The sequence below is a fragment of the Mobula birostris genome, chromosome 6 (assembly GCF_030028105.1).
Source record: "Mobula birostris isolate sMobBir1 chromosome 6, sMobBir1.hap1, whole genome shotgun sequence".
Taxonomy (NCBI): domain Eukaryota; kingdom Metazoa; phylum Chordata; class Chondrichthyes; order Myliobatiformes; family Myliobatidae; genus Mobula; species Mobula birostris.
Window position 1 is genome coordinate 42,537,661 of NC_092375.1, and position 15,326 is coordinate 42,552,986.

General features: G+C 39.3%; 1 protein-coding gene across 6 annotated transcripts in view; it reads right to left on the reverse strand.

The window, feature by feature from the left end:
* The window catches only part of wars2 (tryptophanyl tRNA synthetase 2, mitochondrial), a 64,277-nt gene that overhangs the window by 11,350 nt on the left and 37,601 nt on the right, over positions 1 to 15,326 (reverse strand). For all 6 annotated transcript variants that reach the window (XR_011886305.1, XR_011886304.1, XM_072260342.1 and 3 more), the window contains 3 exons: positions 7,028 to 7,279; positions 4,558 to 4,638; positions 1,384 to 1,469 (listed from right to left, as the gene is read on the reverse strand). Coding sequence is in view for 4 of the 6 variants with exons in the window: in XM_072260342.1 (XP_072116443.1) it covers positions 1,384 to 1,469; positions 4,558 to 4,638; positions 7,028 to 7,279 (419 nt within the window). In the remaining 2 variants the exon portion in view is untranslated. The remainder of the gene's footprint in view (positions 1 to 1,383; positions 1,470 to 4,557; positions 4,639 to 7,027; positions 7,280 to 15,326) is intronic.

Consider the following 15,326-nt stretch of genomic DNA (forward strand, 5'->3'; position numbering starts at 1 on the left):
AGCTAGGACCAACAGGCTCCGGGACAGCTTCTTCCAACAGGCCATCAGACTGATTAATTCACGCTGATACAATTCTATTCCTATGTTATATTGACTGTCCTGTTGTACATACTATTTATTACAAATTACTATAAATTGCACATTTAGATGGATACGTAAAGATTTTTACTCCTCATGTATGTGAAGAATGTAAGAAATAAAGTCAATTCAATTGTGTTTCTGATTGTAAATTTAAACCTCTTAAGTATGGATATTTGTCTGAGGGTGGCCAGCTGCAACGCTTTAGAAACAGCATCTTTCCCTCCTCCATCAGATTTCTGAATGGACAACGAACCAACCCATGAACACTACCTCACTACTCTTGCTCTCTTTCTGCACTACTTAATTAATTATTTCAAAAGAAATAAAGAGACAACTACATGTATAAACCAAACCAGGGTAACAGTAGCACCGAGACAGAAGAGTTTTATGATAATCCAGTTACACAATTACTGATCCCACCTACTTCAATTGAGTATCTATTTCTTAATTGAATTTAAATTTCCTGACTACTGTGTTAAAATTTAGACTCGTGTCTCTGGATTAGTAATGTAGGTTTCTGGTTTACTAGTCTAGTTATTAAACCACAAAGCTACAATGACCCTTGTGGAGAGCTAAATGGCTCTCAAATGCTGCTGGAAAGGCAGGCTAAGCTTAATTAACGATGGAATAGACTCTTTTACATGCAGGATTGTTTGCATATGTCAACCATGTTCAATATGCAGTCAGTAATCAAATAAGAGAATGCATGAAAGGAAGGCACAATGCATCTATGAAATGCAGCTAAAATAAGTTAAGGGAATATTGAATATATAAATAATATACAGATGCTGACAGGACAAATGAAGCCTGTTAAGTTGCTTCACAGGCTTTAAAATACGCATGTACTGAAATGAAAGAACAGATTGGTAGCTCGGGTTGACTGCTTGCTTGTAGGGTTGTTCACTGAGCCTGGAGGGTAGCTCACAAACTTTTCATCACCAGTTGAGGTGACATGATTAGTGCGCAACTGAGAGTTGTTACTGCTGAGTGCTTATTTTTACATTGGTCTGCCTCGTTCTGATTGGGTGGCCGTTGCATTGGCCAGGACCTAGTGGAGATTAGCGGCCAGCACAACAATCAACCAATCTGATCAAGGAGTCAGACCAATATAAACGCAAGCACTTGGCAGAAACAACATTCAATTTCACACTGCTGATGTCACCTCAAACATCGACGAAATGTTTGTGATCTAACCTCCGGGCTCCATGAACAGCTCTACAAATAATACACAAGTACTATGAACACTTATCCATGCATACACCAAGTAATTGACTTGCAAACCTGTAGAATTGTATCTCTTACTTGTATAACAGAATATCTGCCGATTGCAGGACTGGATAGGTAAACAGACCCAAACTTCCTTCTTCCTTCTGACCAGAGGTTTTCACCTGTAAAAAAAATAGTAAAAGTACTATTCCTTACATGGCTTTAATGCACACTTTTTAAACCTCTAGTTAAAGGTTAGGTTTATAAAGTAGCTTTTGTTCAGCATATACTATATTTCTTGCATACGAGGATGCTATCAGTCAGATTTTTGCTTTGTGTTAAAATAGGTAAAACAGATAACTTTCCAAAATGTTAAAGGATAAGTTATTGAAAAGAAGGAGCCTAGTTACATTAATAGTTTTCACATCCTCAGAATAAATTTTACTTATAATACAATTTTAAATAATGGGATACCACAAGTGTAGAGGTAGAGAGGTAAATTTGCCTCAACTGGTGATGGTTGAAGGAAATCTATTGGACAAATAGCTGGATGACTTTCTGCACCTTTGCATCACCTTTCTCATTATCTAGTGGGAATTTTTATATAAAATTGAATCAACAGCCATGGTCTATTGTTAATAATAATAAAATATAATATGCTTAATATGGCACAAAACCATTGATTTATTTGCTCATCTCAGAATGTTCAACAATATAATCAGGTTATTACAAAACGGGTTATATCAACAGTTCACAAGGCTACGAGTTTATTCTTTGTGGTTCTATAATCCAAGTGATATAGTGCTGTGCAAAAGTCTTATATATATAGATAGATAGATAGATAGATAGGGTGCCTAAGACTTTTGCACAGCACTATAGTAATTTTATGGATTGTATTGTACTGCCATTGCTACTGTTGCAAAAAACAAATTTCATGACATATGTAAGTGACGATAAACCTGATTCTGATATGGGTCTCTATTGCGGACTGAGAGTGGGAAGGGGGCAGGGAGAGGGGAAGGGACAGGGGAGGGGGGAGGGAGCAGGAGAGACATTCTGTAATGATCGTTTGGAATCAAGTAACCTTGCCTGGTGTCTCAGGGCCAGATGTGGCTGCCCACGTGCCACCTCCTGCCCTTGGCACTCCTTCTCTGCCCGTAGGTTGTGGAAAGATACATTTCAATGATGGGGCAAGTGAAGTTGAGTGAGATTATCCCCTTTGGTTCAACAGCCTGATAGCCGAGAGGTAAGAATTGTTTCTGAACCTGGTGAAAGAGGTGAGAGTGGATACTGGACCACTGGAAAATGACACAGAAGAGGTAGTAATGGGGAACAAAGAAATGGCAGATGAACTTAAGTATTCTGTGTCAGCCTTCACCGTGGAAGACACCAGCAGTATGCCAAAAATTCTTGCTTATCGGGGACAGAAGTCAGTGTGGTTTCTATTACTAAGGAGTAGGTGCTTGCGAAGCTGCAAGGTCTGAAGGTAGATAGGTCACTTGAGCCAGATGGACTGCGCCCCAGGGTTCTGAGAGAGGTAGCTGAAGAAATTGTGGAGACATCAGTAATGACCTTTCAAGAGTCATTAGATTCTGGAATGGTTCTGGAGGAGCAGAAAATTGCAAATGTCACTCTACTCTTCTATGAGGGAGGGAGGCAGAGGAAAGGAAATTATAGGCCAGTTAGCCTGTCATCAGTGGTTGGGAAGACATTGGTTTCCATTATTAAGGATGAGGTTTCAGGGTACTTGGAGGCAACATGATAAAGTAGGCCAAAGTCAACATGGTTTCCTGCAGGGGAAATCCTGCCTAATAAACTTCTTGGAATTCTTTGAGGACAAATTGGAAGAATGGGCAAAAAAGCAGCAGATGGAATATAGTGTAGGGAAGTGTATGGTCACACATTTTGGTCGAAGGAGTAAAGGTCTGGACTATTTTCTAACCAGGGACAAAATTCAGAGCTGCAGAAGAACTTGGGAGTCCTTGTGCAGGATGTCCTAAAGGTTAACTTGCAGGTTTTGTCAGTGGTAAGGAAGGCAAATGCAATGTTAGCATTCATTTAGAGAGGACTTGATTATAAGACCAAGGATGTGATGCTGAGGCTTTATAAGGCATCAGTTAGACTGATCTTGGAGTACTGTGAGCAGTTTTGGGCTCCTTATCTAAGAAAAGATGGGTTGGCATTGCAGAGTGTCCAGAAAAGGTTCACGAGAAAGATTCCCGGTATGAAAGGGATAATGTATGAGGAGTGTTTGATGATTCGGGGCCTGTAAGCACTGGAGTTTAGAAGAATGAGGGTGGATCTCATTGAAGCCTATAGAATATTGAAAGGCCTGGACAGTGTGGAGAGAGTGTTTCTTACAGTGGGGGAGTCTAGGACCAGAGGGCACAGTCTCAGAATATAGGGACATTCATTTAGAACAGAGATGAGAAGGAATTTCTGAAGCAAGTGGTGGTGGTTTATCTATGAAATTCATTGCCACAGATGTCTGTGGAGGCCAAGTATATTTAAAGCAGAGGTTGATTAGTTCTTGGTTAGTCAGGGCATCAAAGGTTATGGAGAGAAGCAGGAGAATGGGGTTGAGAGGGATAATAATCAGCTATGATGGAAAGCAGAGCAGACTCATTGGACTGAGTGACCTAATTCTGCTATGTCTTATGGTCTTATCTGCTATCTGTATTTTTTCATATAGATGGCACTACTGAAATTGGACAGCAGCTTACTGGTGGTTCATAAAACAAGAAATAGAACTACTTTATTAGTAGCACTTTTTCTGTGGAAAATTGTGGTAAACTATCACCGCAAACAATGAAGAGGCAAGCAAAGGCCAGGTTAACTGGAGGGTCGTAGCGTGTGGGTGTGATGCAAAGTCGGAGCAAGGTCAAGGCATGTTCGAGACAGAGACGAATTTGGAGAGAGTGGAGTGGAGTAGTTTCAGAGCCCATCCACCTAAACCGAGAATAAGGTTGAATAGATCTAAGCACCAGGCGGATTTGAAAAAGTCAGGTACAGGCCAGAACATGGTGGCGGGGTTTATGGACCAGTGCATATTAATGCAGTGGGGTCGGGGTCCGGGTCCTAGTACAGGGGACTTTTTTTTTTTTAAATTGGGTTCTTTCAGGTTTCTTGTTTTGTGACTGCCTGTAAGCTGACGAATCTTAAGGTTGTATAATTTATACATACTTTAATAAAAGTACTTTGAATTTTGACAGGCATCGGTGGCTATATAGAATTCGTACAGATTTAGTGGTTCAATAAGAAAAAGGGTACCTTCCACTGAGGTAAATGACGTAATCGCGGCATACTTGTCAGACAGCCCAAAATCCAACCTAATTCATTGTGTTCCGAGACCTTTAATAAACATAATTCATATAAATAGGTCAGTGATTAGGAAATGTATAGCTGTCTAACACATGAACATCAAAAATTTCAATAAATTTGTGATGCAAAAGCAAGAATCTCCCAAATGCGATGACATTAAAATGTAACTGTACAAATACCTCACTACAAATTTCATCATTATATTCTGCAAAATTCATTAGTGGATATTTCTTTTTAAAAGGAGATAATTTTATTTTTTTTCCCATGCAAGTTCAGAGACGACAGTGGGAATTATCCCCTTTCTAGATACTTTGCTTCAATTTACCAATTCAGTAATTGCGGTATCAAAACGGATTAATTTTATCTTTCTTGATGAATACTACTCATATGTGGATGGTTCTTCCAAATATATATATATATATATATATAGCTCTATTAAGTTATACAGCCTAAATACTGTAGCAATAATGATGAGAAAATATCTATGATCATAGTCTTTGTAATGTGAAACTGATGGCTAGTTCTGAATTTTCATACATGAATAGCTTAATGTGGAAATGCTAAACATGTTCTTAGTGATTCAGTCTCCCTCACAGGATGCACTATGTGTGGTCTTCCTCAGCTGCATCACTTAAATTCTCATAGACATTTTGACCAACTAGTTGTGTTGCAATTTACCCAAAAAGCTGCTGCTTTGCTGGAAGAAGCTTAAGCCTTAACAAATTCCTCAGTCCTTAACATTCACCTCTTCAAAACAAAACTGATTTTACATACACTGTACAGAATGTAGGCAATTTTATTTTTAAAATGAGATTATGAGTTTCAGTTCTTACTTTAATATGTTATGTTTATGTCTTGATTTAGTGCTCATTTTATTTAGTTAATTGATCTATCAGCTACTTAAGGGAAAGTTCCACACTTCTATCATCTTTTGTTTGAAAACTATTCATTTGTGAATAGGTAAAATTGGATTTTTAAGGTTGCATTCTCTTGTCTCCTACTGCCCTATCCATAAAGGGGTTAACTGGAAGATTGGTTTCACAAGGTTGCTATGTAGCTCGTACCATTGTGTATTTCAAATGGAGTGCATAATCTGTATCGTTGATAGAACCTAAAGATTAATTGATTGTCTCTGTTAACCAGAAACTTCCATTAATCCTAGTTATTTTGAATAAATGTTCATTGATAACAACCAGGTTCTAAGCTAGTATAGTTATTTACCCTATTGAATAAAACAGAAATATTGAAAATTTTTAAAAAGCACAGATGTTAGAAATTGAATATAAACACAAAAAAAAGAGGAAGCACTCAGCAGGTCAAGCAGCATCTGTGCAAAGAGAAACTGAGTTGACGTTTTCAAGTTGAACAGCATTCAACAAAACGAAATGCTTCACTCTCATGGAATGCAAGCTTACCATTCTGAATGAAGGCCTGACTTGAAACTTCGATTCTGTTTCTCGTTTCACAGATGTTGTCTGACCTATTGAATTGTTTCCCGTGTTTTCTGATTTTACTTCATTAGAAATAAAACCAGTTTCCCTTCTGCATTCTTCCCTTGAAACTTCTCGAAAATAAAACTATTCTTCATCTTCCAGATTCTTATAAAAACATAAACTTCCACATAAAATAATCTCACTAGTGGTACTAGTGGCAAATGTGGCATGCCTTGCCCTCATACTATGCAAATCTATTGTAAATAGGGAAAAAAAATATGACTATATCAGGTATTGGCAGGAAGCAAAGTCTGCAGGATCTTTAAAGGTTAAAAAACAAAAATTAAACTTCTACAGGAACCTTATCACAAACATTCCAGATAATTCTGAATCCAATATTTATGAAAGAAAGAAATTATGGTTTCTCATTACAGTAACAAACGAACTGTGTTGGACTTTTAAACGGTAATGGGAACAAATATACTCATGCCCATAAACCACAATGAATTAAATTTACTACAATAATGTAGCTTTGAAATATTAAAAAAATTGCTTTGAAAAGATTCCATGCCAGAAAGTGGAGACCCAATGATACAGCATAAAGCCTCAATTAATACCACAGAGAACAAGATCAGGAGTGTTAGAAAGCAGATTTAAGCAATAACATTTCTGAAGTAGAAAAGGAATAAAGAGCCACAAAACTTTGTGGCCATCCCAATGAAAACATTCAATTAACGGCATGAAGTTATTTTTACAATTCAAGACACACTGTAGTAGCCACCTGTGTGTTCAACTGCAAAAAGCTTGTTCAGTGTTGCTGAGTCTGCTTGGATCTTCCAGTCCAGCTAAGTGTTTTCTTTGGATGAATGTGCTATTTATACATTAGGAATGTAAAACGTTCAATAATCTTCAGGAGGTCTACAGCTCTACCAAAATTAAAGGGGAGTGGGAAATAGAAAGGGTTTAGAAAGTTAGTTGGAACTGACCTTGGATTGTTGAAATAGGACTGATTGCTCAGGGTTAATACCACATGCCAAGAGACTGGCTGTCATGTCGAGAATGTTTTGCTTGAGTGTGCCAGCATGCTGAGGAACAGTGATGGAGTGCAGATCCGCAATACTGTACAGAATGGAGCTATGTTCATCCTGCAGCCTCACCCAGCTCTCAATTGCTCCAAAGTAGTTTCCCAGGTGAGGAACTCCAGTTGGCTGAATTCCGGAGAAGACTCGATTAGCAATCTGCATTTTAAAAGTAAATATTTCCTTACAATGCATCACTTACTAAAGAGTTAGTATATTCACTAAACAATCTCTCACTGAATCAATTATTTTAGAATATTAAATGTATATGTAAATTCTGATTATTCAGTAATCCAGGATGTAGGTTATCCTTTCAATTTTGTTGCACATTAAACTTTATACTAAACATTAAATGGGAGTCTACCTAGAGTATTTTCAAAGCAGTTTAATTCAGGGTGCATCCAAGTCTACTCCAGCTGTTGGCATCTATTTTCCAGGTGGAGTCACCAGGTAGTAATAAGCAGCTGCAACTCTAGTTCAGAGTTCAAAGTTCAACTCTACTTATGTTCCAGCTGAAATTTGAGATCCTCCATGACTCACACCTCAGTATCATACTGTGAAGTGCATAAATCAACTAGATTCACAGTGGGTTTTAGATCCAGTACATTTAATTAAAATAGCAACACATCATACTGATGCAAAAGATACATTTCGTAGGACTAATGACCTCGTAGCTTAGGACCAACAATTACCATTTCCCCTCGTGGGTAATGACAAAGACTTGCATGAAGGTTCAATTTATTTATAGCATTTCAGGGTATAAGATCTAAAAGGAATTCATACCACCTAAAAACAGATTGTGAAAAATTCCAGTTTCAACATGCTCTGCCTGCTGGGATCCTCACAAAATCCATGGCTGGTGTGGATACACCAGAGATTAACAGCCCTCCAATAGGAAATATTTGCTGCAGGCTTGAATTTGAATTTGACCTGCTGGAAGTGGGTGGGCACTGTTGTGATTTTTTAAGGCTGGAGGTGGATAAAGGAGGCAATGGAAAGATGACTTCCATGGAATTTTAACAGCACCATTTAAAATCCCAACATCGTTCCTCACCTCATCAAAATGAGAGACTGTTTATAAATATGATTCAGTTTAATGCTGACAAATACTGGATTGAGTGTGTCTGGCATTCCACTGATCCTCAGGGATTTAACTTTCAAAAACTTACAATCTGATTTGGTTGGCAAAATTCCAGTGTCGGACCAATCAAAACAGTGAAGTACTAAAGTGTACGCTCCAAGCAGAACACGGGCTTCCCTTTCTAACTTTTAACCATTAACACTTTAGTTAGCATGTTACAATACTGAAGAGGTAGAAAAATCAGTTTGCATTCCTTGAGAGTGAATGGATCCCAAAAGCTTTTCTGTATATAGATGCACAGACTAAATGCTGATGTCTCAAGCAATGGAAGGTTCAAAAAGACTGGTCTAGAGTATGTAACAGCAATAGCTGTGAAACTGCAGGCAATCACCATTTTTATTCCATCAGGCTGACAGCAACTTCAGGAATTCTCTTCAGGAGTAACTTAATGAAATAACAAAATTACTGATAACACACCTCTATAGAGGTGTTGCTTGGAGTTTATTTCCAACACAACTTGGAAATTACTCAGATTGACACATATTTCATCTATTGATTAATTAGATCCACTGCAGTCTAAGAATTTTTAATAATGTGTCAAATTATAATTAATTTTTGAAGACACTCAGAAGCTAAAAATATCTTGTGCATTATTTTATATGAAAATTTCAAAATGCATTGCAAACTTAAAATAATATAGGTCTTGGAGGCACCTGTGTTATTAGAATCTGTGTTATTAGACAACTATTATAGGCAAATCTAACATTTAGCTATCTTTTCTCTTGGGAGATGTGATAACACCCATAATATATAAAACAAAGCATATCATATCTAAGCTGCATTGTAATATTAATTTAAAAATAAAACATCATCCCTTAAAAATATTAAAATACTTCAGCCTCTTTTTCATTGTATGAATACATGTTAATCTTCACCTAACACTCTACGTAATATTTATGGAGCTACTGAAAATATATACATTTTACTCCTTATGTGAGAGCTCTCTCATGTGACTGGCTGTTCAATCAGTCTCACAGCTAACGGCTGTTGGGATCCAGTTGAACTGACATCTTACACAAAGTGCTGGGAAGAAAAGGCTCTTGCCACAGAAATCACCAGATCTTTCTGGGAAACCTATTTTGAGGTCCAAAGAAAGCACACTTGCTTCAGTACCAACTGTGCATCCTGCTTCACATAATCATTTCTTTTGTTGTTTTGAAGTATTTTTAAAATCCAAGCTGCTGGTAGGAATTCTAACAAATGTGGGATATCTCTAACTGCTGAAAGGCCATCAGCAACACACATAAAAAGTGCTGGTGAACGCAGCAGGCCAGGCAGCATCTATAGGAAGAGGTACAGCCAGGACAAAAGGTCTCTGCCCAAAATGTTGACTGTACCTCTTCCTATAGATACCGCCTGGCCTGTGTGTTGCTTGAATTTCCAGCATCTGCAGATTTCCTCGTGTTTGCGAGCTTACAACAAGGGCTTTGTTTCTCTTCCCACCACTGCTGAAATTCTAGGATTTTCTGCTTTAAGTTTCTGCTTTCCAGTATCTGCAACTTTTTGCTTTTTAAGTCTGAACAGTAGGCCACTCAGAGGGGAACTTGCAAGTGATGGTGTCCTATTGTGCTTGTTGTTATTCTTCTTGGTGGCAGAGCATGGAGGCTTGGGAGGTGGCTTCTAAAAGCCTTGGGGATGCTCATATTTTGGATGTCATGTACGCTGTGGCCAGAATGTGCCACCTGTGAACCAAGTGATCGCCTATGGTAATGGATAGGAAACTAAGTAAATACTGCTTTGTCAAGGAAAGCTTTGAGCTTCTTGACTGTGCTTGAGTATATTTCAATCTTTAACACTCTACATAAATTGTAAAGACATCCTGTAACCTACCCTAAGTGACAATTATAGAGTCATGGAGCAAAACACCATTGATACAGATCCTTCAGACCAACAAGTCTATGCCGACCACAGTGCCTACCCCCCTAGTTCCAATTTCCTGTTCTTCAGCCCGATTCCAAAAGCTACTTAAATGATACTGTTGTACCTGCCTTAACTACTTCCTCTTGTTCTACGTCAGTATCAGAATCAGGTTTATTATCACTGGCACGTGATGTGAAATTTGTTAACACAGCAGCAGCAGTAGCTCATAATCTAACTGAGAAAAAAGAAAAAAAATAAAATTAAAAAAGTAAACAAACAAGTAAATCACTTACGTACGCTGAATAGATTTTAAAAAGTGTGCAAAAACTGAAATATTGTGTATTAAAAAAAGCAAGGTAGTGTCCAAAGATTCAATGAGCGTTTAGGAATCGGATGGCAGAGGTGAAGAAGCTGCTCCTGAATCGCTGAGTGTGTGCCTTCAGGCTTCTGTACCTCCCAGCTGATGGTAACAGTGAGAAAAGGGCATGCCCTGGGTGTTGGACGTCCTTAATAATGGACGCTGCCTTTCTGAGACACCGCTCCCTGAAGGTGTCTTGGGTACTTTGTAGGCTAGTACCCAGGATGGAGCTGATTAGATTTACAACCTTCTGCAGCTTCTTTTGTTCCTGTGCAGTAGCCCCTCCATACTAGACAGTGATGCAGTCGGTCAGAATGCTCTCCACGGTACAAATATAGAGGTTTTTGAGTGTATTTGTTGACATGCCAAATCTCTTCAAACTCCTAATAAAGTATAACTACTGTCTTGCCTTCTTTATAACTACATCGATATGTTGGAACCTGGTTAGATCCTCAGAGATCTCGAGATCCAGGAACTTGAAGTTGCTCACTCTCTCCACTTCTGATCCTTCTATGAGTATTGGTACAGTGGCATGCAAAAGTTTGGGCACCCCTGGTCAAAATTTTTGTTACTGTGAATAGTTAAGTGAGTAGAAGATGAACTGATCTCCAAAAGTCACAAAGTTAAAGATGAAACATTCTAAGCAAGTGTATTATTTCTGTTTTGTACAATTTTAAAGTGGGAAAAAAAGGAGCACCATGCAGAAGTTTGAGCACCCCAAGAGATTTGAGCTCTCAGATAACTTTTACCAAGGTCTCAGGCCTTTATTAGCTTGTTAGGGCTATGGCTTGTTCACAATCATCATTAGGAAAGGCCAGGTGATGCAAATTTCAAAGCGTTATAAATACTCTGACTCCTCAAACCTTGTCCCAACAATCAGCAGCCATGGGCTCCTCTAAGCAGCTGCCTAGCACTCTGAAAATTAAAATAAATGATGCCCACAAAGCAGGAGAAGGCTATAAGGTAGCAAAGCATTTTCAGGTAGCCGTTTCCTCAGTTTGTAATTAAGAAATGGCAGTTAACGGGAACGGTGGAGGTCAAGTTGAGGTCTGGAAGACCAAGAAAACTTTCCCAGAGAACTGCTCGTAGGATTGCTAGAAAGTCAAATCAAAACCCCTGTTTGACTGCAAAAGACCTTCAGGAATACTTAGCAGACTCTGGAGTGGTGGTGCACTGTTCTACTGTGCAGCGACACCTGCACAAATATGGCCTTCATGGAAGAGTCATCAGAAAAAAACGTTTCCTGCGTCCTCACCACAAAATTCAGCATCAGAAGTTTGCAAAGGAACATCTAAACAAGCCTGATGCATTTTAGAAACAAGTCCTGTGGACTGATGAAGTTAAAATAGAACATTTTGGCCGCAATGAGAAAAAGTATGTTTGCAGAAAAAAGGGTGCAGAATTTCATGAAAAGAACACCTCTCTAACTGTTAAGCACGGAGGTGGATCGATCATGCTTTGGGCTTGTTTTGCAGCCAGTGGCACGGGGAACATTTCACTGGTAGAGGGAAGAATGAATTCAATTAAATACTAGCAAATTCTGGAAGCAAACATCACACCGTCTGTAAAAAAGAGCTGAAGATGAAAACAGGATGGCTTCTACAACAGGATAATGATCCTAAACACACCTCAAAATCGACAATGGACTACCTCAAGAGGCGCAAGCTGGAGGTTTTGCCATGGCCCTCACAGTCCCCTGACCTAAACATCATCGAAAATCTGTTCACAACATGCTGGAGGAACTCAGCAGGTCGGGCAGCATCTGTGGAAACGAACAGTCAACGTTTCGGGCCAGAAACCTTCGTCAGGACTGAAGAGGGAAGGGGCAGAGACTTGGTGTTTATCAAAAATCTGTTGATAGACCTCAAAAGAGCAGTGCATACAAGACGGCCCAAGGATCTCACAGAACTAGAAGCCTCTTGCAAGGAAGAATGGGCGAAAATCCCCCAAAGAAGAATTGAAAGACTCTTAGCTGGCTACAGAAAGCATTTACAAGCTGTGATACTTGCCAAAGGGGGTGTTACTAAGTACTGACCATGCAGGGTGCCCAAACATTTGCTTCGGGCCCTTTTTCTTTTTTTTTTATTTTGAAACTGTAAAAGATGGAAATAAAAAAGTAATCTTGCTTAAAATATTAAAGAAATGTGTCATCTTTAACTTTATGCCTTTTGTAAATCAGGTCATCTTTTACTCGCTTAGCTATTCACAGTAGCAGAAATTTTGAAAAGGGGTGCCCAAACTTTTGCATGCCACTGTATGTGTTCCTTCGTCTTACCCTTTCTGAAGTCCACAATCAGCTCTTTCGTCTTACTGACGTTGAGTGCCAGGCTGTTGCTGCATCACCACTCCATTAGTTGGTATATCTCACTGCTGTACGCCCTTTCGTCACCACCTGAGATTCTACTGACAATGGTTGTATCGTCAGCAAATTTATAGATGGTATTTGAGCTATGCCTAGCCACACAGTCATGTGTATATAGAGATTTGAGCAGTGGGCTAAGCACACACCCCTGGGGTGCGCCAGTGTTGATCGTCAGTGAGGAGGATATGTTGTCACCAATCCACACAGATTGTGGTCTTCAGGTTAGGAAGTCGAGGATTCAACTGCAGAGGGAGGTACAGAGGTCCAGGTCCTGCAACTTCTCAATGATGGTATTAAATGTTGAGCTATAGTCGATGAACATGCATCCTGACGTAGGTGTTTGTGTTGTCCAGGTGGTCTAAAGCCGTGTGGAGAGCCATTTAGATTGCATCTGCCGTTTTCCTATTGTGGCGATAGGCAAATTGCAATGGGTCTAGGTCCTTGCTGAGGCAGGAGTTCAGTCTAGTCATGATCAACCTCTCAAAGCATTTCATCACTGTCGATGTGAGTGCTACCGGGCAATAGTCATTAAGACAGCCCACATTATTCTTCTTAGGCACTGGTATAATTGTTGCCTTTTTGAAGCAAGTGGGAACTTCTGCTCATAGCACTGAGAGGTTGAAAATGTCCTTGAATACTCCTGCTGGTTGGTTGGCACAGGTTTTCAGAGCCTTACCAGGTACTCCATCGGGACCTTCTGCCTTGAGGGGGTTCACTCTCTTTAAAGACAGTCTAACATCAGCCTCTGAGATGGAGATCACAGGGTCATCAGATGCAGCAGGAATCTTCACAGCTGTAGTTGTGTTCTCTCTTTCAAAGTGTGCATAGAAGGCATTCAGTTCTTCTGGTAATGAAGCATCGCTGCCCATTCATGCTATTGGGTTTCGCTTTGTAGGAAGTAATGTCTTGCAGACTCTGCCAGAGTTGCCGTGCATCCAATCTCGCCTCCAACCTCATTCAAAATTGTCTCTTCGCTCTTGAAATAGCCCTTCTGCAAATCATACCTGTTTTTCTGGTACAGGCCTGGGTTGACAGACTTGAATGTTACAGATCTAGCCTTCAACAGATGACGTACCTCCTGCTTCATCCATGGCTTTTGGTTTCGGAATGTACAGTAAGTCTTTGTGGGCACGCACCCATCCACGTAGGTTCTAATGAAGTCGGTAACGACTGAAGGATACTCATCCAGGTTCGAAGAACCCTCTGTGTAAAAGCAGTTGTCTCTCAAGTCTTTTAAATCTTTCCCCTCTCACCCTAAATCTATGCCCCCTAGTTATGGACTCCCCTAATATGGGGAAAAGATTGCTAAAATTCAGCTTATCTATGCCCCTCTATGCCTCTATAATGTCAACCCCATTTTCCTGACTGCTAAGAAATAAAGACTTGGCCTAGACAACATCTTCCTATAACTCAGGCCCTCTATATCCTGCCAACATCCTCATCAATCTTTTCTACACTCTTTCCAATTTAACGATGTCTTTCCTAATTGTAGAAAATGAACTCTCAAGTACTGTAAAAAATTAATCTTAGAAGTATGGAATCCCAGTTCTTAATAGAGTCAATGATGCTGATATTTTAAAAAAATAAGAAGTAAATTTCCTTTTATGTCTCTTCCCTTGAACTCAGGTATTAGCCCTGAATTTTATTTAATATTTTATATTTCCTGGCCTTTATTTGAAGATTTGTATTCTGCTGGTCTCTGAGGATACTGAAACCTGAATGGTTGAGCAGTTTCCTCACTGTGGAGGTGCCACATGTAATATCAAAGTCCATGCACTCCAGCCCGTGTAAAGTACCCACACAAATGTAAATGAGGTGAATGGTTGTCACCTCTTTGTTGCTCACAGCAAGTTCCAAGCCATTAAAATATCAAAGTTACTACCTACCAAAAGGCAAGGATATTTTAGAAGTTGCACTATACATCTTTAAAACACAAAAGTGGGTTGGTACATAAGGTTTTGAAGGTAATGGCGTGCTTGGAGAAATTAGAAATCCTGATAGGACCTTTAGTTTTAAGAATAGACAAAGAGAACTCAAAAGTGAAACAAATTTTAATAAAATGTGGTTAAGCTTCAGTTGGAGTAGTGTATCCAACCGAGAACCAGGTCTACATGTTAAGAGAAGATAGAATTGCCTAAAATTAGGAATATTTAAAAATACTAAATCAGATGGCTTCTTTTCTCATGGCATCAGTGATAGACTTAAGATTGCTATAAGAATCAGAAATGATGTGGAGGTTCAAAAATAAAACATGCAGTGGTTTATTACGACTTAGAATCCACTTCCTGAAATGACAGTGGAAGCTGGTTGGTCCAATAGCAATATCTGGTTGGAAAAAGGATAAATATTTAAAGGAAAAACTCTTATGAGAGTCTACAAGTGAGCAGGGAGTTGCCTAATAGCTTCATCAAAGTGCTGATACAGGGATGATGGACTGAGTGGTGACAGGCTAAATGTCCAACAGTGCTTCAATCAAGCAAAACTA